Here is a 25,338-nt window from a genome sequence, read left to right on the forward strand (position 1 = left end):
CTTGTTTTATGTCAGGTGGTTAATTTAAATGTCAAATATCAATGTGTACAACGTAGATGAACAAATGGAAGAAGAAGAACTAGGAGAAGAATTACATGGAACTTTTGAGTATTTGTTGATCCAAATTTTTGAGATCCTATATGTGCTAAATGAGCACATAATTAACATTCATAGAGAACTTGTCCATCCTCCCTTAACTAGACAATCAACAACTACAAGTGGATACGATTATATTCATAGAATATTAAAAAAGGACCCAACAAATTTTCGAGAAATTTACAGAATGTACCCCGATATTTTTTTAAAATTATGCACCATTCTTAGAGAAAGAACACCCTTACAAGACACAAGATACATTTGTGTCGAAGAAATGCTTGCCGTGTTTTTACTTATTGTTGGTCAAAATACTCGATATTGCTTGATTCGTAAAACATTTGGTCGATCACACTACAATACTAGTCAAAAGTCTATGAAATATGTTTTACAATTCCATGAGATCTATAAAAGTCAATCAAAATCCATCAACTCCACAAAAGTCCACCTTTTAAAAAAAGTCATTAAAAGTTTAGATTGAATACACCCCCCTTATACTCTATTTCGATCTCAACAGTATTCTTAAAACAAAAGAAACATATGAATAAAAACCACGAAGACATAATTCTCCACCACAATCACTATCGTATTCAGAATTGTAACATAGATTGCACCTGCCACTACAAAAAAACGGATAACTTAGCGACGGTGTTTAGAAAACCCGTCGCTATTATAGCGACGGTTTTATTGCACCGTCGCTATATAGCGACGGTTAGTAATACAACCGTCGCTTAACAAATCAAGCGACAATATAATAAAACCCGTCATTATAATAGCGACGGTTCAAGAATAACCGTCGCTACATTAGCGACGATTTCTCATAAACCGTCGCTATATTAACGACAGTTTTTATAAAACCGTCGCTTATCAAATTAAGCAACCGTTTACAAAAAACCGTCGTTATAATAGCGACGGTTAAATATATGTCCGTCGCTATATTTAACGACGGATTATTTAAACCGTCGTTAATTTTTAAATAGCAACGTTTTAAAAAACCGTCGTTAATTTAAGCCACGGTTAAAGTTCAAGCCGTCGCCGATCTACGACTGTTCGAATTACCCGTCGTTATTTTGGGCGATGGGTAAAAAACCCGTCGCACAAAATGACGACGGGTTTGTCGAACAGTCGCAATATAGCAACGGTTTAAGTAATTCTGTCGCTAAAATAGCGACGGTTATACATAAACTGTCGTCGATCTAGATCGGCGACAGTTTGAAACAACCGTCGCTACAGTAGCGACGGTCGTGCTTTACCCGTTGCTATATAGCAACGGTTATGCTTTAACCGTCGCTACATAGCCACGGTTTTTCTTGAACCGTCGCTATATAGCGACGGTTTTTTCAAAAATCGTAGCTATGATTCTATATATACCGAGGTTCACGAACATTTTCTTATACGATTTTTCACCTACCTCTGGTAGTAGCGAAATCTATCAATTTTTTCGAAATTTCGATTTATTTAATTTGTACTAACATTTTTTCGTGTTTATATCGTAGATTTGCTCGTCTGTGCAATCCTCACGTGTTACGTGGAACTCCATATCTTCGCGTACATCAGGTTTTAAAGTTTTTTTATTACAGAAAATTTAATACATGATTTTAATTTTTGTGTAGTAGTTTATTTGTGAATTTTATGGCGGTTGTGGAAACATTTCATTAATTTGTGAATTTTTTGGCAGTGTTTATACGGTTGTGAACCCTGCATATACGACCATTGCAAGACGGTTTTTTTAAAAAAATTGTCGATTAAAATAGCGACGGTTGTTGACGTACCATCGCTTACTACAGCGACGGTTTTAAAAAACCGTCGCTAAATATAGCGACAATGTTCGCATAACCGTCGCTTTTTGTAGCGACGGTTTAAAAGCGACGGTCTTCTTCAATTTAACCGTCGCTACTAAGCGACGGGTGTTAAAAAACAGTCTCTTTGAGAAGGCGACGCGCACTTCTGTTACGGACTGCCAAACCGTCGTTAAAACCGTCGCTTTACCCTTTTAGCGACGGTTTTATCCGTCGCTAATTTTTTTTTTTTTTTGTAGTGTGCTTAGACATACTCCTCCCACCAAATATTCTTAAAACAAAAGAAACATATGAATAAAAACCACGAAGACATAATTTTCCACCACAATCACTATTTTAGTCAGAATTGTAACATAGATTGCACTTACTTAGACATACTCCTCCCACCAAAAATTACCTTCACAACACAGATTGCACCTACTGATACATACTCCTCCCACCAAAAATTACCTTCACAAAATTTAAACATATATCCGAAATTTATTTTCTCTTCATCTTCTTTATTTTCATACGTTGAGCAATTAGAGTCGTCTTACATGGAACAACAATTTTGTAGAACAAAGGAGGTTTTGGTCGGAGAAAGAGGTGATATGACCATTTTTATGCCGAATTGGTATTAAAGTTATCGAGTATACCAAATTGCTATTAAAGTTATCCAAAAAAATCCATATTATTTATTTGTAAATAATTCTTATTTGTATACATTTTTTGTTTTCGATTTGAGTTAAAATGTTTATAAGAAAATTGATTGGGCCATTTAATGAAACAAGAAGTATCACGAGAATGAAGAAAGACATTTACACGAATAATTATGGGAAAATATGTTACTAGGTTTTAACATATATCAACTGTAAAGATTATTGCTAAATTGACAAGTGTGAGTGTATATAATAATAGCAGTGTAAGATTGTAGATTTGTGTTTTATCAGAATTAGTGTTGTACTAAATGTTACAATATTTAAGATAACATGCAGCGAAATATTAAAGTTTGTAACACAAATTGACTTTAAATAAATACGATGAACAATATTAAATTTGCACAAGTATTTTGCGGTGACTCGGGGCAAAATTAATCACTAAAAAACAACTGTTACGTTTACAAAAACCAACCACTAGTAATCTTAATGACAATCAATTTCCTCAACACGTTTGAGAAAATAAATAACTTTCTAAATCAACCAAGAACACTAAAACAAAAATATGAAAGCAAAAACGTGATGCCAAAAACTTGGAGCAACAAAACACGATCTTCAGCCAACACTTGCATGCATGTTGTCTGTAGATGTCTCCAACAATCACGGCAACACGTGCGACAACACTCTTCAAAACAGCTATGTCCTTGAGAATTATTTATCTCTGAAAACCACGACGTGCAAAGTGTACACGATATGCAGCCTCAAAAATTCTTTTAAATCAATAATATCATATCATCAACATCTTTATCATAAATATAATATCTAGAAAGGCAAAACCCAATATTCCACATAATCTTATCAAGAAAGAAATTAAATTTAAATAAGATATTATTTCAAGGAATAAATTATATCTTAAAATTCAAGATTATTTTTTCTTTCAAGATGATATCTTATCCGACAATATAATTGAGTAGTTATTATTAAACAAAAATGTTTCCGTCAATTCATTTAATTATTACCAATTTAAAATGTAGTTTTTGAAAGTATATATAATAATTATATTAATAACTTTTATGTATTTGGATAAGTGAGCCTAGTCCAATTCCGTAATCATGAGTATTTGAACAGACGAAATAAATCAATAGCTAATCTTATTAATATGAATATTATTAAGCAAAAAAATACAACTCTTGACTTTCCCTGCTGTGGTTTATCCTCTCAAGTATATGAAGTATTTTCGGTACAAGCATGGTTTGTGATCTTTTACTGCATGGAAGATACGTTTTACCTCCTCAATCCAATGGCTAATCTCCGAAAAATGTAGCACGTCAAATTAAAAGTACTCGTAGTTTCGAGGATTAAGAATCTAATCTTGAAGTAGTGAACGATGAAAGTAGTCCAGCAGCTTGCGAAGGTAATAAATATTTCACTGAACCTGTCGACTTGCTCAGTCTGCTAGTATGGATTCCAGCTTCGGCGAAATACAGGTAAAACCAAAGAGTTTTGGTTACCAAGTGTTATTGGTAATAACACTTGGTAACCAAAGAGTTTTCGTTTGAAATACAGGTAATATATTGGTAAAATTGTACCAATATATTATGTGGGTTCTGGTCAAGTGTGTGCATGGGACTTGCACAAATGCAGAATTTCTATGTTCGTAATCTCTGGTGGCTCGAATGGAAGTGTAATCGATAAAAATTGGTGTGCAGATAGTTGTTGCCCGATTATATTTTTGTATAATAATTTGTTAACTTTGCGAGAATTCAGTACCCCGAAACTGGGGGATCTCACTTCAAGATCTGTTCCAAACGAATTTTATCTTCAATCATGACAGTGATTTTTAGGTAAAATATTTTACTTTGATATCTAAGTAAAATTAAAAATTCAGAGCATATGCAATCAATCTATTCAATTTTACTTATTTGTTGATAATGTTGAAATAAACTAGCACCTAATTAATTGGCACTTGACATTTTAAATTTTTTTAGCTAGGGAATTTATATTTCTGATCCTAAAAATTTGGAAGTTTCTGTTTTTTTTATGTTGTCAATCAATTCGAAGTAGTCCATTAATTTGTACTTTTTAATGTTATTTTTTTTTACCGAAGTTGTAATGAAGCACTAGAAAATACTGATATGACGTCAGATTTTGTTGATATATTTAATGTCACACTAGTAAAAAAATATTAAAATTGGAAAAAATTCAAGTTAGTGCCTAAGTGAGACCGTAAATTGAATTATAACTAGATCAAAAATATTTAAAAAAAAAACGCGGGAGCTATTGCACAAAAAATATAATTTCATGGATTTGTTTATAACTAAATATTGCTTATTTTTTTAACTCAAAGAATCAATTTTTTTTTATTTCAGTATTGATATTTTTTATGTTTCATTGGTGCTCTTCAAAACAAACGAAAAAATTACTATAATGCAGTCCTAGCATTTTGAGCACAAAGATAGTATTTTTAATATATATATATGGGAATTGATACCCTGGGCGCCTTTTGGTGAGCGCTCAGTGGGCGACAGCTCATGTGCAGTTTATTTTTTTTTAAAAATTTGACGTTTCGCGACGGTTTTAAAAATCCGTCGCAACTGGCGACGGATTTTAACAAACCGTCGCGAAGCCCACATGTGCAGTTTATTTTTTTTAAAAATTTGACGTTTTGCGACGGTTTAAAAATCCGTCGCAAATGGCGACGGATTTTAACAAACCGTCGCAAAACGTCAAATTTTTTTTATAAAAAGAAAAGAGGGGACAGAGGGGCGTTCCCAAATTTCGTGTCCCACCTTCGCCCAACAGCCCACAAATGCATTAGACAGGTGGAAATTAGAAATAATTTACTACGCGACACAAACATGATGTTTTACGTCGACCACAGCGGGTTTTTATACATGTTCCATAAGTCATATGAAAGAGAACGATACAACAATATGACAGCAGGAAAATTAAAACACCAAGATTTCTTGACAGAGAATGGTTATCATATTGAATTTGAAAATTCTACAATGCTAATTCTTGAATTAAGCAGAGGATCCTTCTCATGGTGACAGAAACCTCAAAGCTCGATGTTTCATCCACGACAGAGGTTTGATAAAGCACTATAAAATGGTTACCACATCGCACATATTCAACTTGATAAAATAATAACCTTTATCAAATCCAGTTGTTAGAACCTGTAAAATTCAAAACAGTTATGAATAAAAAAAAATATTGATGATTAACAACATATATTTAGAGATTTAAATTACCATCTATCGATCCAAAATCTTCGTCATCTGAGCTTTCTTCTTCGTTTTTATTATTAATAGTTGACCTGAAGAACGTTGAGTATGCCACCATATATTAATTTTGATGATTAACCAAATATATACAAAAATACTAAAAATTTACATTGTTGATAAACACATACCCGTCTTGCAAATTTGGACAGTTACGCTTGTCATGCTGCACACCTCGGCGTCCACACCCACGACATTTTCTTCCCTGTGTGGTTGCCTTCTCCTTTGATGACTTTAATCTCTTCCCACATCCCTTTGTTCTAATTTTTTGAGGATCAACGATATCAACAGCCCTATCTGTGGCTCTTCTACATTGACTTCCACCGCTTACTGTTGTAGTCATATTCAAATCTTTCATTTTGTTGCCAATATAATCAAACTGTGCATTCAAGAAATTTGTTCCCTCAACAGTCAATGATGCAATATCAACTAATGCAGAAGCTTTATAGGATAACCTCAAATGTCTTGACATCAAACATCTTTCTGGAGCTTCAACCACATTTGGCTCATCTGTAGGAAAAAATTCTACATTCTTTGCTGCTTGCGTCCAACGTTTCAGTATATATTTATCAGGCAAATGAAAGACTTGGTTTATACGAAAAAATGCTAACATATGCCTGCATGGAATGCCCTCAAACTGAAATTTCATACAACTGCACAATATATCATCCCCTTGTATGACATGTGTAAGCACTCTTGGTTTCGAAGAAGAAGAAGCTTGAAAATTCATTACCTTGTAAATCCCAAACTCATTTCCCACAGATTCTGTTTGCACGTAATAACCATGACTCTGACTCATTTCTTCTAGAAACTCCAACCATTTCTTTTTCGTGTAAACCGTCACCATCTGAGATTCCATTGGCCATTTGGACTGTAGCTTGGGACGCTCATTCATATCGACATGATCTGCAACTAACTCATTGTGTCTTTGGTGCCGGAGTGCCTTATTGAAACGAATGATAAAATCCATCAATGAGTTCTTGCTAGATATATATCTCTTGAAAAAAGCATGTGAACTTTCGGACCGCTGACTACTTGACATACCCGCAGAAAATACATGATTAAAATATGCTGGCACCCATTTATGTCGCAAATCAAACATCAACGACAGCCAATCATGTTGTTCCAAGTTAGCATTAGACATAGCAGCTTCCCAGGAACTCTCAAATTCCTCATCTGTGGAGGAATGTAGAATGGCATTCCTTATGCTTTCGTAGTGATCACGGAAAGTCATTGGGTTTAATTTCTCAGAGAATTTGTTCAGTATATGCCACAAACAATATCGATGTGTTGTTCGAGGAAAAACTTGTGATATGGCTTTCGTCAGAGCCGGATCTTGGTCAGTGATAATCAAGTTTGGGGCACCTTGACACATGGCTTCTAGGAATTTATTAAGCAACCAAACAAAAGAATCTGTTTTTTCGTCACTCAACAATCCACAACCAAAAAGAATGGTCTGATGATGATGATTAACTCCTACAAATGGTGCGAAAATCATCCCATATTTGTTGGTGTTGTATGTAGTATCAAACACAACCACGTCACCAAAAGCAGTGTATGCCCTTCTTGACACATGATCAGTCCAAAAACACCTGGTAAATCTGTTGTCCGAGTCAGTCTCATAATCAAAAAAGAACAATGAATTCTTCTCTTTCTCAGATTCGAAGAAATCGACCAATGTTTCTGCATCAATACCCTTATGCTCATCCCTAACACTTTGCTCGTAGTTTCTGATATCTCTTTCTATGAAACCTACATGTTCAGGCCCACCAGACTCTATCTCAAATAATCTCATTTGTTGACAAGTTGGCACATTGGCTTCTGCAAATTGTTGACTCAACATTTTTTTTGATGCAGAAATACCGCGATGCGAGCGTAACAAATGCACCTTCGACGGAGTCGATAATGAATGATTATGACTTTCAACGAAAGTACTGACAACCCAACCCGGACCTGTTTGTTCCTTGACAACTGAAATCTTGGACAAACATCCGGTTCTAGTCTCACCACGGGCTCTTTCTTTTCTTGGTTGATCTTTTTTTGTCTGTTTGCTCCATCGAATATCATCTGTATGCCCTTCTTTAAAGCATACAAATTTCTTCCATACAATTTCGTTTGTTTTCTTACTTTTCTTGCTATTACTCATTCTCGCGCTAAAACCGGATTCTCGGGCATATTGGTTGTAGAATGAGAATGCATCCTCTAACGAATCAAATCTCATACCAATATGGGGTTTCTGATCATCACCGACTTGGAGGATGTACGATTGTTCATCTCCACTATATTGATCCATTTCATCTACAGTGGCGCTAGGCAGACGTGGGGTGGTGCTCGAAAATCTTTGCGGGCGGTAAGGTGCTGGCGAGGATTGTCTGGGGATTAACCGAGCACGATTAGCGACGGTAACAATATAATCATATGAGAAACAACATCAAGTATAAAATATATTTTAACAAAACATACTAGAAATGAATAAATTTATAAATACTCCAGATACATAAATAACTAGATCATCAACACCATTTCCTAGTGCAATTAATTAAATATGCAGACTTACACTTCACAAACATTAAAGAACATGTATGCCAATACACCGGAAACCTTCAAAATCATAAATTGGAAATTTCTTCGGAATATGAAATTTAGAACTACATCGATTTACCTTCTGATGTCGTCGGAATATTTCCCCGCACGAGAGCTCCAGAAGTTCGCTCAATCTTCTTAACGTAAAGATTTGAGCGTAGGTGGGAGAAGGGCTGTTGGGCGAAGGTGGGACACGAAATTTGGGAACGCCCCTCTGTCCCCTCTTTTCTTTTTATAAAAAAAATTTGACGTTTTGCGACGGTTTGTTAAACCGTCGCAAAACGTCAAATTTTTAAAAAAAATAAACTGCACATGTGGGCTTCGCGACGGTTTGTTAAAATCCGTCGCCATTTGCGACGTATTGTCGCCCAATGGGAGATCACCAAGGGCGCCCAGGGTATCAATTCCCTATATATATCTATATATATATATATATATATATATATATATATATATATATATATATATATATATATATATATATATATATATATAGGCTATGAGAACGAGGAAAAATATTTTTTTTTAAATATAATTTGTTCAAACTTTGGGTTTGATTCGTTAAATTTTCAAAGTTTTGTTTTAGTACACCAAATTTTAACTTTTGTCTATTTTTGTTCAATTGCTGGCTTGGTATTGTACAAGTCAGCAATTTCTTATGTCATATCATCATATTTGGTACTACATCAGAATTTTCTAGTGTTACGTCAGCACTCCTACAAAATGTGACTAAAAACCAAATAAGCTCAAAGTCAGTGCATCGAAACCAAGATTTCATAACTTAGGGGACCAATCTCAAAATAGGAAAAGTTAGAGACCCAAAAAAGTTATTTTACATGAGAATGAAAAAAAGACATCTAAATTTATGGAAAATAATTTTTTGTCTACTAACTTGTTCGATTTTAAACTTTGATACATTAAGTTTTCAAATTTTGGTTTTGGACAATAACTTTGACAATCTTTTTTGTGTTAGTCATATTTTGTAGGAGTATTGACGTGAACCAAAAATTGCTGACATGTCCTGTATCACATCAAAAGTTTGAAAAAAATATCATTAAATTAAAATATAGTGCTCCAATGTTGGATCAGATTATGAAATGAAATCCAACATAAAAGAAATAAATGTTATTATTCGTAAAACAAATTTTATAACATAATCAATAGCATTAAACACAATATGTTGTATCATAACAAAACAAAGTAAATCGATGATGAATTGAATAAATTTTAAATGAAATAGATGAACACCACACTCCAAACAAAGCTTGTTATTTCAGAACCCGCTGCAAAGAAATATAGGCAAACAAAAAGACCAACCAAAAAATTGTTGCAACGTAAAATAGAATATACATTCAAATGAAAACAGAATTATAAACCAACAGGGGTGGGGAAAGTAATTTTAGCAGTGTGTATGCAATTGAATTTTTTTAAAAAAATAATCCATCTTTTACTTGTTGAAGAAAATAAACTAGGTGAAAGGAAAATAGTTGAAGAAAAAGAAACGTCGAAAAGATTAAATCTGCAATTTTGGAATAAGAATTTGTGTATTAACAATACAATGGTACGAACAAAGTGAGTTGAATTTTGTTGTCATAAATTTTGAATGGCCAAAGAGAGAAAAAGAATAAGAAAAAGAAAGCCAAGGCATTGCAAGGACAATTTTCTATTTATTAGAAATTTTAATAAAATATTTAATTAATTGATATTATAATAAATATTGTGGGCAAATCAAGATTACATCTTGAATATATTGAAGAAAATACTGATATTTTTTAGCATTTGAAATCAAATCTTATGATTAAGAAATAATCACCAAAGAATAATAAGGAGTCAATCAAATTGCGACACCTCATCAAAAGAGTATGTCAAGAATTTGCATCATTCAAGTATAAATATGGGCAGAAGATCAAGAGAAAATTAGTAAAGTGGAGAAGAATTTCAAGGCATAAACTTTTCAATTCAACTTCATCAAATTCCAGAAAATCGACGAAGTTGAAAGCGCGATTTAAGACATTCATCACATACCTCTTCAAATTTGGGAGCTTAATTTGATATCAGAGTGTTAAATCATCATATTGATGTTATTTAATATCAAATCAACTCCCACAAATATCAAACACTAAAGAAATTGAAATTCCATTATAGAAATTGCCATCGAATAAGATAATTAAAGGATCATTTGGAGCCTGCAACATCAAATCTTTAATTGACACATAAAATTAAATTTATATCAATGTTTATTTTTTTATTTTACCAAAGAAATATTTTTTGTAAGAATATAATTAACAATGAAATCAACATGTCCAGTGGTTCTTCCAATATTGAGTACATATCCATTCAAAACACTCAAGAATATGACTTCTTTATTAATAGAACAAAAGAAAAGATAATTGAGAATATTAAATTTTTTTTTTCAGAACACTATGGTTTTTAACACTCATTTTCTCACTGCTAATAATATTTTTTCCAAGGATAAACACTCCTCAAGAAAATATATCTCTCACTAAGTCCTTTATTTCACTTCTACATTTGTGTTTTGTAGAAAAGAAGATTTTGTGTTTTAATATGATTTTAGAATGAATATTGGATATGTATTTATAGGTGAGGTTTATGAAACAAACAAAAATAATAAATCATTGCTTACATAATCAAACTCATTAAATTTGACTAACTCAAACATGTGCTTTAATATTTGTCAAAGTTGTGTTTGAATTCTAAAATTGTGGCTTAAATATTTAGTATGGCAAACTCGAATCGTAACTTTACTTTATCACCAAAATTCTAACAGATCAAGTGAAAAACTAACAATATAAAATGTAAGAAAATGTTCGCATGAAATTTTGAAAGCGTGAAATATTGTGGAAATAAACATAATCTTTATACGTTCCAAAAGTCACACTTTGTCATGCAAGATTAATTTAATTTGCAATTAAAAACCAATTTAATTTTATAATTAACTCAAAAATGTAGAGAGCCTAAATACACTTTCACATGAACCACAAATTTTCATTCAAATTTAATTCCTAAAATTCCATTTTTCAATACCTAAATCAAAGTTTGACAAGTTAACTGACTAAAACCCTAAATCACCCAAACTATTGGAGCAAAAAATTATTTTTCCTAGGAATTTTTTTTCCCAGATTGTTCTACTTATAATTAAGGCCATATGCTAACCCGATGTTTTACTTGTTAAATGGAGATCTTATTCGGCTCGTTTAATTTGTATATAAAATAACATTTAATACAATAAAAAAACGGAATATAAGATTATCGAAGATGTGAGAAGTTTAGTAAACATTTTATTTTTAATGTATTTGATTTAATTATAATGATTTCAAAGCTCGTGAGTTTACGTAATTAATTGAATTGAATATTCTCACGTCATAATATAATATTATACATTAATTTGAATAAATGAGTCAAATTTCGAAAAACTCGTTAGAATCCAAATTTATACATCTACTAATCATTCAACAAACAAACTCAGAGAATTGCAAAGTTGGGAATTCATGGCGGAGCTATGGCTAAGTATGCAAACACCATGCGCCGTCGTAGCGCCGGGACGAGGAAGATCATAAGCCGCCGCTGCCACGGGAGGAAAGAAAAAGAGCCAAAAAAAAATTTATATGATTTATTTCTCGTAATATTCCTTCATCATCACAGTCAAATAAGGACAGAAAGCACCGTGGGAGCGTTGCGACGACGCCTAGGCTGAGAATACTACTACAATCACCGCCATGAATTGAATCTCACGCTCGCTTGCGATATATGTATATATATGTTAATTCACTTATCATGGAAGCTCATTCGGCGGACGTGGCGGCGCGAATGCTAGGAGCACGAGAAAGCCCATGATGGCCACGGGTGTGAGGAGGAACACCATCGGAGGCGGTGGAAGGGACGGCAGAACAAGCGGCAGAAACAAGAGAAACATCGTCAACACCACCATTAAAACAATCGACCATCTGAGCATCAAAGTCTTCGATGGCGGCTGCCCTTGGCACGTAGATTCACTTTTAACCTTTTCTATTTTGTAAATCATCATCCTCCTCCATTAAAGCTCCCAAGTTTTCCTGTGGAGAGATGATTGTATTCGTCGGGGGTGAGTTTATCTGCATAACATTTATAAACCGAACTTGTCAAATACACCTAATATATATATATATATATATATATATATATATATATATATATATATATATATATATATATATATATATATATATATATATATATATATATATATATATAGGGTCAATTTTGACGTGAAAATATTTAAGTTAAATTGCATAATAATAATGTGTATTATTTTAAATTGGATAAAATCTTATATGAGAAATAAATAACTTTATAACTTAAATTTTTAAGTTTATATCTAGTTAATTCCTTTCTTATCGACAAATTAAAAAATAATTTAAAAGAAATATGTTCTTTTGTATCTCTTATATTTAAACATCACAAAATTTTAAATATTTTGCAAAGACGTTATGCTAACACCAATATTATTTCAAAATTTTGAAGACACCTAATATATATTAGATTCATGCACACGTACACAATAAAATGATATTATTATATATTATTAGTTAAATAATAATTATTAAAGATTTCATCCAAGATCTTTGGTCTCTACCCAGACCGATGAAAAAAATAGAATCACTTCTTATGGATTCGTTGAGAATGATTCGGATTTAGTTAATGGCACATTAAAAGTAGAAGACGCTCTGGTGAGATCAATGTTCCACAAGAAAAGTTAATAAGATGATTTTTTATAGGGGTATCAAAAACAAACCCGACTCGAAAATAATCATGTTAGGGTTTGAGGTTTTCTAAATGAGGATGCTATTATTTTGTAAAATATTGATTTTTTAATTGAAATTTATTTTGACATGCATGGAATTTTTTTTTATTGTTATTGAACTCATTAATTTGTATCATATAATAATTATTTTGTGAAATATTTATATTTCATAAACAATTGCTTATTTTATGAAATAATTAATAGTTTACAAAACTTATACTCTTAAATGTAAATATTTAAATCAACGAAACATAATTATCATATATTTAGGCATTAATTTGTTATTATGTTTTAAATTAAAACATTTATTAGGTGTTTTGAATTTTTTAAAATATTTTTTAAAAATAATAAATAAAAATGTTTGCACACTTGCATATTAAAAAAAATCATTATTATTTTTTTAAAAAAAAATCGGGTTGGGCGAATTGGTTCGGATTCCTAGTTTCCGAGTTGATTTGAATTCGGGTTGAAATTTTTTTTGTAATACTTCAATCCGACCGAATTAACACCCCTGATTTTTTTAGCTATAAACTTCAAAACACGTGAAAGTCTCAGCCTTTTGATTTTTGTGCATGGGCTTGAGCATATTAAAATGTCACATGGAATCTTTATGAAATTTACCTACTCATGAAATTTAGCTGCAAGGAAGAAAAATAAAAGGCATTGTTGTGTTTGGGACCGGTTAAAAATCTCACTTTATGCCTCCATTCTCCATGGTAATTACTCAAGTTCGAGTCTCTTCTTTCATATTGTAGAAAATAAACAAAAATAAAAAAGAATACAAGTTATTTTCTTCTCTTATTTTAATGAAAATTTTTACCTAAAAAGAGAAATTGAAATCTTAGAAGATACAAAATTCTCTAATATCCTAAATATTATCTAACAATATTTACTATTTGATCAATGAGTATAGTCGGCTACTTTTTGATCAATTTGGATATATATATATATATATATATATATATATATATATATATATATATACCAGTAGGTCTCTTGTGAGACGATCTCACGAATCTTTATTTGTGAGACGGGTCAACCCTACCGATATTCACAATAAAAAATATTACTCTGTGTGTTTGGTTGGGTGGATTAAGTAAGGATAGATTAATAGTCAAATATTTATCGTTAAAATTTTAAGATGTTTTAATAATCATTTTGACCCGGTTTAAGATCCAATTTTATGGATAACTATTTGATTAATAAAATTGGATCTTAAACCGGGTCAAAATGATTATTAAAACATCTTAAAATTTTAACGATAAATATTTGACTATTAATCTATCATTATTTAATTCACTCAACCAAACACATAGAATAAAAAATAATATTTTTTCATAGAGGACCCAAATAATAGATCCGTCTCACAAAATACGACTCGTGAAACCGTCTCACACAAATTTTTACCTATATATATATATATATATATATATATATATATATATATATATATATATATATATATATATATATATATATATATATATATATATATACATCATCATCATCATCATCATCATCATACAAGTGTTCTAGAAATAAAGCATTTTGAAAAGTAAAATTCAAATATAAACATGATATATGATTGTATATTAACCGGATAAAATCTTTCAATTCGTTTTCTAAATGCATGCATACTCGTGACTTTGTCATTACAAAGGTCGAGTCTAGATTCATTGTCTGCTTTCCATTTAATATTCAATTCCAAATCATTCCATTTTTCCTTGCCAATTTCTATTTTTATATATTTATGAAACATATCATTGATAAAATAATCTCAACAAGGGATTATATAATATCTGTAACTCATATATTAATTTTATATATACTATGTAATTAACAAATATTCTTTCAATATCATTTTGTTTATATAAAAGAATACATAATTTCTTTCATCTATTGATTCTCGTTTTCTACATAATTAATTAAGCAAGAGCTGTATAGAATAAATATTCTTGTTATATATTTGATGTGGCTCTTTTCATTTCAAAATTGTAATATTTATATTTAAAATATATTTATCTTATAATATATTAAATATTTAACTTTAACACGTAACAAATTTTACAATGTTACTCGGTATACTGGGGGATGTTCGGGGTTGGGATTTTAAGGCTGGGTATGTTTTTGTCAAAGCGACACGTCGGTATACCAGAAAGAAAAGTTATGTCAAAGGTTGGGGTGGATTCATAGTACCTAATGAATGTGTGTGTTTTTATAATAATATATAGATATCGTAGGTAATATTCTTGGGATTGAAAGAAGCACTAGTTATGCTTTATCATATCTTAACAATCATCAATTTTAATTAAAAAGAAATTAATTTTTATTATTGATAGTATCTATATGCAGAGGTTTATAGAAATTATAAATTATAGTGTTATGGTATGTTTAGTAATTTTAAGTTTTAATGATGTGTTATTTATAAGGAATTAAACTTAGAAACATTAAAATTCAGCACATCGAGTAAATTTAGTAACCACTAAGTTCAAAAGATCGCGTACTTTTCTGAAAACTATCTAAGGTTTGCAAAATAAATGGGCAATCCTTCATTGAATGTTTACTTTAATTTTTACATTTATGAGCTCAAACTTATTTGCTTATTAATGAAGAATGAATTCACAAAAGTCAAATATTCATAAGAATGTTTAAGTACAACTTATTTATAGCCGTTCAATTCTATCATTCCAAGATTCAGAAAATGCTAGACATTCGATATTAACTTGCTTGCTACTAACTTCTAAAACATTCACGAGTCTTTTTGAAAACATTTGAAGCACACTCTCAAAGCTTTATCAGATCTTCTTAGAGATCATATTGTGTTGTTTCATACTCACTAATTATCTCAGTATTCATTTTATCATTTGAGTGAGTTATTTTAATTGACAGAAAGAGTCTTTCTGTTAAGAAGTTTGTATAAAATCTTGAAAAGTTAATACTAAGAATTTAAAAAGTCAGTATTTAAGACCTAATGAAGTGGATGTTTGCATCAGACATAAATATCAACGTCTTTTAGTGAATACATTATGGAAACAGAAGAAGAGGGGACCACGTAGAGAGATTTTAACATTCAAACTTCGAGAGACAACTTTTGTGCATTTCATTTTAGGCTATATTTTTCTTTTGTTCAGAAAGTTTCGGTAGACATATTCGGTTATCAATTATCTGGTGAACATTGAAAGTAAAGATACGATTTCAGTTGCTAATACCGGTTGACTTTATCAACAGTCAGATCAAGAAAGAAAATTTGTGAAGTGTTTATTCACCCTCTATAAACACCTCCACCGATCATAACCAATGGTATCGGATAAGGTTTTCTTGACCTCTGAATCTATATACATCAATGGCAACCTTCAGCAAGATTCGCATGTTCTCCAAAGATGATTTCGATGATTAAATGATCATAATGCGGACTCATTACTGTGTTCTATCGAGATCTTGAAGGCCAACACTACAGTAGCCATTACTGATGGAGCTCCACAAATTATAGAGAAGCATCGATCAAAGTGAACTTCTGATTATAAAAAGAAGACGAACTTGGATAATGAGGCAAAGTATATATCATACAAAGCTTTAGAAGAAAACACATTTAGTAAGATTAAGATATGTGCTACTACAAAAGAAATTTGGGAAAAATCTGACTCAGCTCTGTATGAGTAATTATCAAACAAAGGAAAATAAACTCATAGAAGCAGTGTAGAAATGTGAGAATATCAAAATGAATCCCGAATAATCTCTGAATCATTTCGATGAGAGATTCAATTGTATCATCATTTACTTGTCAACTCTTGGAGTTGGAGTAACTCGATGTTAAAATTCTTACATGGAGTTCTGGATGAGAAATTTTTTGTCACACTGGAAGTTGTGAATTGGATCTTTAGGTATCTCAGGAGAACGTCTAAAATGGGATTGTTGTATAAAAGAAAGAGAGAAAATACATGAGTAATAAATAACTTTATGGATGCAGATTACGTTGATTGTCTCTATTCGAGGATATCTCTAACTGGATATGTGTTCAAATATCATGGGAATGTGATTAGTTGGAAATGTAACTTGTAGCACACAATGTCATTATCCATTACAGAGGCTAAATTCATTATAGGCCATCAAACCTATTTTGATATATGAATATTGATAAATTAGCAAATTAATTTATGAAATATTGTAAATGGGTAATTGGTACATTATCCAACTAAAAAGCCAACTTTACTCTTAAATAAAATTACATTTAAGTCCAATTATTATTAAATTTGAATAAATATAAATTTTATTTTAAAGATTATTTTGTTGATTAAAATTGTAAATTTAAGTTTATATTTATTTAAAAATTAAATCTTAATAAATAAGTTTCATACTCTTTGTATAAAAAATATAATTATTAATTAATACAATTATATATCAATTGATAAGTTAGATATTAAAATATAATACATTTTCAAAATATATAATAAAATAACATTTTCCTCAATCTATATTACATTATTATAATTATATATATATTAAAATTACAGCTCAATAAATAAATTATATATAAAACTATAATATAATAATATATAATCTATAATATATATAATACAATAATAAAAAAATAAAAAATAGATATTTTATATATATTCAAATTAAATTAAAAATTAAAAAGTTACAAAACTAATAATGGATTCTTTAATCAAATGCAAAAACTTTTAACTATCGGGATCAGGTAAATCGGGATAATGAGTGAGATTTTTCATGATCTTTCATTTAGGAGCTTCAGCCCTCCATGGGCCGATAACTTTTTTTCCAAATTTTTTTTTAATTTTAATGATCTATAACTTTTATGTTGAACGTTTTTCCAAATTCCAACAAATCAATATCAGATTTTGAAAAAAAATAAAACAATTATTATGTTTGTTTCGTTCTCCGAAAACAAGTAACTCCGGATCCGATAACATATATTTATTTTATTATTTTAATATCAAAATAATAAAATATTTTTAGCTCTATATTTTAGTTGATAATTATTTATCATAATATCACTTTTCAAAATATATAATTTTTTTAAAATAAATAAAATAATCTTGAAATAAAAGTATGTACATAATTGAATTTATTAATAATAATTGAGTTTAAAAGCAATTTAGGTTAATGGTTTTATTTAATTTTTTTAACTTGATCATGTATTAATTTGTCAATTTATCAATAATTTATGTAACAAAATTAATTTTACTCATTTTTCATATTTTCCGCGAATTTAGAAATCGAAAGAGAAATCATTAAAAATGTTGGGGATATATATCATGTTTATATCACTCCATAAAAATATTTGAAGAAAATAAAATAAAACGATCTAACATCAAAATCTCAAATTTAAGACGAAACAAAATTCTCTCGACACAAATAAATAAATAGCTAGAATAAAATTGTCATTGAGAATCTCAAAACCCTCGAACTTGACATTATTAAGCACGACTATAGGCCAATGAGTCTCTTCTACTAGTTGGCCAATGGAGTGGTAGCCAAAAAATTAATTACAAAATTGATTTGCATTAGGATGTAATTATTTAGTTCGAAGAGGATTTCATAATTTATTTGAAGTTACGCTTTATTTTGAGTGTATTAATTTGAAATTCATTACAAAAACCATTGTATTTACGTAAATTAACAAATGAGTGGTTTTGAAATTCGATCAACGTATGTTTATCCAAATTCCAAACAAACAAATGAATTTGATATCCATTACTTCAATTTTTTCGATCCGAACACAGAAATTTCATCATCTCTCTTGACGAAACAAAAACCCGAAGAGTAAGTCTCATGTGAGACCGTCTCACGGATCATAATCCGTGAGACGGGTCAAATTTACCCATATTCACAATAAAAAATAATACTCTTAGCATGAAAAGTAATACTTTTTCATGGGTGACCCAAATAAGAGATCCGTCTCACAAATACGACCCGTGAGACCGTCTCACACAAGTTTTTACCAAACCCGAATATCAATCACCAATTTATAAACTATCTTGATGCAAGTAGGGCCGTGCCTATTAAGAGGCAAATGAGTCCAACGACTCAAGCACATCTCTTTTTTGGGGCCCAAATATTTAAAAAAAATTATTACATATAATACTAGTTATTAGATAACCCAAAACCAAGTATTTATTAAATGAAACTTGTTTAGCATGTTATCGATTTATTCCCCAATTTTCCCCGATATTCATCTGCAGACAAGCCTTAATCGACTCCAGTCGTTGCATCGTCTCTAGGTTTGATTGAAAGACCCGTGAGGAGCTGTAAATCTATTTTCTTGTATTTGCTTTGTTCGGGCTTCTAATTTTTTATTGTAGTTTTTTACTTTCTTCGGTGCTTTATATGATATCTATAATTTACGCTTTTTGACTGAAATTTTGGTGGATGTAAAGCTTATCCGGCTTTCAAATGCTCATATTGCTTATAAAATCTTGTTGACTGTCCCGGTCACAGTAGCAAGTGCAGAGCGAAGTTTCTCAAAGATAAAGCTCATAAAAATTTTTCTCCGATCAGCCATGTCACGAGAAAAATTGAATGGATTGACTATGTTATCGATTGATAAAAAAAATTACTGAACAACATGATTATACAGACTTGATTAGTATTTTAGCTCTAAAACTATGAGGCGGGTTGCTTTTTAGTGATCATTTTAGACATATTTATATTTTTATTCCTTTAGTTTTTTATGTTGTCTTTGACGTATTGATTTAATTTGAAAAATTGCTATGGAACTAAAAAAAAAATATGAACACACATTATGATTTAGAGGCCTTTTTTTAAAAGTTAGACTCACGCCTAAATATTGTTAGGATCGACCTTGGATGCAAGTAGTATATTGCTCGCTGTTTTTACATACAACTATATGCTCTTAACAACTTGTTTTCAATGACACAAATTCAAACTTGGACTCAACAATATAAAATAAATTGTATTCGATTCAGCTTGATTCATTTGCACCCATGTCCATATTAATTTTAACGTTTCTTCGAGTGGAAGCATTTCGCAGAGAGACCAAACTTAATCAATTTATCTTCACCATATGAAACTAATATCATTTTCAAGAAAAATTGTAGCTGAATAGTCCAAGTTCATCGGGCTCTGCATTTTCAAATAGAGAGGGGAAAGGGAAAAACGATTTGTCTGCACACAAAATATAAGAAACAATTTCAATTACGCATAAAATTTGATTCTTAATGTTGGATAATGCAAAATTTGATTTATGTTGGATAATGCAAAATTTGATTCTTTTTTATTGGATAATGTCATCCTTTATCCACTGCTAGATTTCCCTCTGATTCCGCCACAATTCCACTTGCATATATTACACAAAAGTGACCTCTCTGACCACATTTTTCCCTTTTTACACATGAAAAAAGTAACGAAGTCACCAAAATATTTACAATAAAACTATTCCAAGGATCAATAATTCACACTACCAGCAACTGCATATCCACGAGTTTCTGGTGAACCAAGAAACCAGTTTCAGACCGGAACTCCTATCCTCTGAGCAACCTGTATATCCCAAAACACCAAGTCATGTTATTCGTCGATATATTTCGTCGTAGAAATCTCATAAGAACAAGGTTATATATAAATCAAATTGTGTTATCAAAGTCTTCAAAACTTTGGCGTAAAATGTGCAATATCTAGTAAGTATGCTAGATCGGTGAATTTGGAAACAGAAATGCCTAACCTTTAAAAAAAAAAAACAAAGCAGTTTATTGATTGTATGTGAGTAAAAACGAGATTTTCTTATCTTTCCCAAACAGAAATCGAACCTAAAGACCTATATCATATTGTATGTCTCCATTTTTTATTTTATTTTTTTGAAAAGAAGCCAAAGCAGAAATCCTAATAACCATAATCTGTTTCTTTATTTTCGGCTTTCGAAGAGTTTCTTTCAAACAAAAGCCAACCAAACACCACTATCTTTGAAATTAACATGTTCCAAAAACGCTTGTCCAAGACTAGAAAGATAAACAATGGTTGAAAAATAATTAACATATATACCTCTTCAAAGGAGTTAACATCACTTCCCCAAAGCCAAGCATCGCAACCAGCATCTCTAGCACCCCATATGTCATTTCTACGATCATCACCAACATGTACAGCATCCTCAGGTTGTACACCCAGTAACTCGCAAGCTTTCAAAAATATCATGGGGTTTGGCTTCTCGGCTTCGACCTGATTTGGATAGGAATGAGGTTATTTCATATATTAGGAGCCTTAAAATATGGAAATGCAAAAAAGGGTCACTTCCACTTACTTCAGCTGACACGGCCACAGCATCAAACCAGTGATCACATTTGAGAGCTCTCAATAACGGCCTTAACCGGGTATCAAAATTAGAAACTACAGCCACTTTTATTCCACATTTTCGAAGAGAATAGAAAACTTTCTCAGCATTTGGATCACAAAAGTGCCAAGCCTGTCCAAGAAAAAAGAACACCAAATTATCATCATCTACTGAGAAAAATAATCGGCGCTGTTTACAGAACGAAATAAGATTATTGAACTAAAAACAAAAACAACATTTGCAGTTCATCGACGAACCTTTTCAGTGGTATAATAATCATATAGCTCCTCGAAATACTGCAAATCTGAACAACCGGTTGAATAACTTACTATGAACTGCCAAAATGGTCTCCCATCATCAACATATCTGCAAGCACAAGTAAATATCTTCATACACTACCAAATCAAAGCAAGAGTACTCATTAAGGGTATCCATTGATGTTATGATAAACGAAATGAAATTGGACTCAATGGGCTATGAAATGTTTAAAACTAGCATAAGTAAGCTAAATTATGCAACAAATGATAGCAAGATCCATGTGCAAGGCTCGGAAAGTTTAGCGTGGAAATAGAAGCTTAAATGAATAGGAGAACAAAAGACAGAGGAAATGAATCGAAGAGTGAAAAGGATTCAGTTTGATTCTTGATATTTAGTCTCATTAGAAGTATGCCTTCAATCCTCCTGTAACTAAGTTTTCCTCATTACTTTAAAACTCTTATTCCTTTTGTTAGCAAACAACAAGGCCATAAATAAGATAGTAGCCAGGGTGAACCTGACAGGGAGCGAGAGAGGATCACCTTTCTCAGATTAAAAAATTTTGAAATTTACAAATATTTTTTCTAAAAATCAAAGGCTATCCCCGACTCTCCCCCTATACCTAAAACAGTTCTTGAATTCACCCCGAATTATGATAATAAAAAAGCTGCAATGTTTAGTTCAAACAAGACAACAGGAGCTAATCAACAGTACAACCTTAAGGCGTGGCCGCTGTTTCGCTTACAAGGGAAAATTGCTAAATATTGAAACTTCATTAAAATCTATGGAGAAGAGAATAAGACCTGAGGCGAGATTTACCCCAAGGCTGACCATAAGCACGCCTATATCTGTTTAGTATCTCAACTTCTGAGCAATCCACTCCATACTTTTCACCAATCTCTCTATAGATCTGGATCGCAACAAGAAATTTCAGCAAAAATATGGAACTTAAATGTCAATAAAACAGATGGAGGAGGCACAAGGTCCACTCTATACTGAATATGCAAAATACCCAGAAGAAATTATTCATGAATTAGTAGGTACGAAGGATTGAACAAAAAATCTGCCCAAAACATCAAAAGTAAATCACGTGCATAAATTTGTACAACGGTGCTGCAAGGAATTAAGGAAGGCGGAAATGGCCCGTTGCCATGTAAAGTTGATATCTAAAAACTTCATATAGGAGAAAGTTTTTATCTTTTAGCCCTGAACCCCAATCATAACCATAACTCATGCATACAAATAGTTTATTTGCTCAAGCATCTCATGCATGTCGACTCGCACACAAAGCAAAACTGAAACTCCCATACCACGAGATTATATTTCCTAGATTATAAACCATTAAATGAATTACAAATCACATCCCCACCAAAAAATGAGTACACAAGTCACCTAAAATTGCGAGAATCAAGCCAAAAAAAAAAAGAAAGAAAGAAAGAACCTGGGCCATGGGTTGAGAAGGAACAAGAAGAGTTCCCACAGCATCAACAAGCAAAGCTTTATGCGTCAGCCCATCATAGAGATTCCTCCGATAATCCTCGTACTCCTTAACCAGCCCCAGTATCCTCGACCCATTCAACTCCTCCACCGGAGGCGGTAGCGGCCGCGGATCCACCGCGAGAGCGGCCGCGGAGGTCGAGAAAGACGACGATCGGGCCTCCCATGACAGCTGAAAACGCCGCGCGCCAGAGGGGATACGGAAGAGTTTGCTGATCTTGGTTCTTGCTGACGAAGCCATATTCCTTGCAATCGATTCGAAAATGATCCTACATTGAGCTGTGCGCAAGGAGAATGGGTCTGTCTCTGTATGCTAGACAGTGATGGAGTAGGATAAATTTACAAAGATGGTTAAAGTGTCAAATTACCTTATTGCCCCTGCTTTATGTCGTTGTAGAATAATTTTTTAAATTATTATTACATGGAACCAATGCCATGTAACAAATGTTGAATTTACTTTATTTTCTTTTAATTCAAAAAATATCCAAAATCGTAATTTGAAATAAAAGTTAATTAAATAATTCACTTATTTATTTTCACGTTACAGTTAAATTATGTCCAATTTAGTTTCTTAACTATTGAATTTTTTAGCCATGCATTAATATTTATCCATAAAATGAAATTTCAGAAGAAAAGTTGTAAAGCAAACAGTCCATTTCATATTGCTGAAATGAGGCAGAGACATCCAGGTTATTTATTGGAATTACGATTTGCTATAAAAAATATTGTATAATTTAGAATTGAGATGATCTTAGGTATTATTATTTTTATATCACATCTTAAAAATTAAAGATTTAAAATGAGTTTTTAATAAATTAGAATGGACTTCTATAACAACTTAGGTTACTCATTTTCGTAAAGCATGGTCGAATACGAAATAGTTGTTATAGAGGTCCATTGTGCAGTCACGCGGGCGTGGCCCGAGCTCAGGGCGTGACAGAATTGTATCAGAGCCAGTCACAGGCATGGAACACCGAGAAATAAGTGCTATACGGAGCAAAGTGCTACGTGCATGGAAACCACCTCTTGAACCTGCACGGCAAAGTGCTACATGACGGGAGCAACTTCTTGAATCTCTAGGATCCACGTCTAGATTCTCGGCGCTGGTGGATCTAATAGTCAGGCTGTACGAGGACGTCACGTTCTGAAGGAGGGGTGATTGTGATACATTTGTCCCACATATTAAAAATTAAAAATTTAAAATGAGTTTATAATGAGCTACAATGAACTTCTATAACAACTTGAGTTGATCTTTTTCGTAAAACGTAGGGGTCCATAGTGCAGTCACGCAGACGTGGTTTGGGCTCGAGGCGTGACATGAATCATTTACATGTTTATAATAAAAATTAATATTTTTTAAATAAAAATAATATTTTTTTATGAGTGACATGAATAAAATACACAAAATGTTTGAGTTTTTGTGATTTTAAAATAGGACCAAATTAATTAGGACATGACCAATATAATGTTGTTTGCTCAGCGTATTAAATGATTCTTTACATTAAATTAAACTTCTTTTCGTTCCCCGACGACACAGAATTTTATATTATGAAAGTTGTATATATGAAGGTTAAAGAAATAATCAAATGCTATGATTGATATGTGATAAATAATTAATGATTTTATTGACGTCTAATAAATAATTAGTACATAAAATACAACAAAACAAGTTATGAGATTTAATTATTTTAAATAATCCAATTCCATTAATAAAATTTGTCTTCTTTTTTTTTGAAATTATATTTAAAAAAAATCATATAAAGGACGCATTGGAGTGCAAATAACAATTACATTGAATACAAATAGTACTTCTCAAACTTTATAAACTAGTTCATATATTAATCTACTGGAACTTTTAATTTACACAAATTTATCTCCTTCAACCACAAAAAACCGACTAATCCAAATTACTATAAGTTACATAATTGTCCATGTTGAGTAAAACAGTCGAAACATGCTGCTTGAGCTGATACATGACTTAAAACATTTGAATTGCACCGTTACCGTCAACAATAATTTTTGGTAAAGCAACAAGAGATCATTCATACGTTATCACTTATCCAATTGTTTTAATATTTAATGTATTCAACAT

The 25,338-nt window shown here is 31.5% G+C and overlaps 2 protein-coding genes across 2 annotated transcripts; both read right to left on the bottom strand.

Moving 5' to 3' along the window:
- Window positions 1-5,300: 5,300 nt before the first annotated feature.
- On the bottom strand, window positions 5,301-8,018 carry LOC140837931 (protein FAR1-RELATED SEQUENCE 5-like). The gene is made up of 3 exons (XM_073204011.1): window positions 5,940-8,018; window positions 5,779-5,843; window positions 5,301-5,703 (listed from the first exon to the last, which is right to left on the bottom strand). Exons 1-3 carry the CDS (start codon window positions 7,952-7,954, stop codon window positions 5,684-5,686), a joined length of 2,100 nt encoding a protein of 699 aa, XP_073060112.1. The 5' UTR covers window positions 7,955-8,018; the 3' UTR covers window positions 5,301-5,683.
- A 12,475-nt stretch (window positions 8,019-20,493) lies between these two features.
- LOC140839502 (uncharacterized) lies at window positions 20,494-23,566 on the bottom strand. The gene is made up of 6 exons (XM_073206250.1): window positions 23,191-23,566; window positions 22,553-22,659; window positions 21,752-21,860; window positions 21,465-21,626; window positions 21,209-21,382; window positions 20,494-20,710 (listed from the first exon to the last, which is right to left on the bottom strand). Exons 1-6 carry the CDS (start codon window positions 23,485-23,487, stop codon window positions 20,681-20,683), a joined length of 879 nt encoding a protein of 292 aa, XP_073062351.1. The 5' UTR covers window positions 23,488-23,566; the 3' UTR covers window positions 20,494-20,680.
- Between the last annotated feature and the right edge of the window lie 1,772 nt (window positions 23,567-25,338).

Source organism: Primulina eburnea, chromosome 8, assembly GCF_022965805.1.
Source record: "Primulina eburnea isolate SZY01 chromosome 8, ASM2296580v1, whole genome shotgun sequence".
Classification (NCBI taxonomy): domain Eukaryota; kingdom Viridiplantae; phylum Streptophyta; class Magnoliopsida; order Lamiales; family Gesneriaceae; genus Primulina; species Primulina eburnea.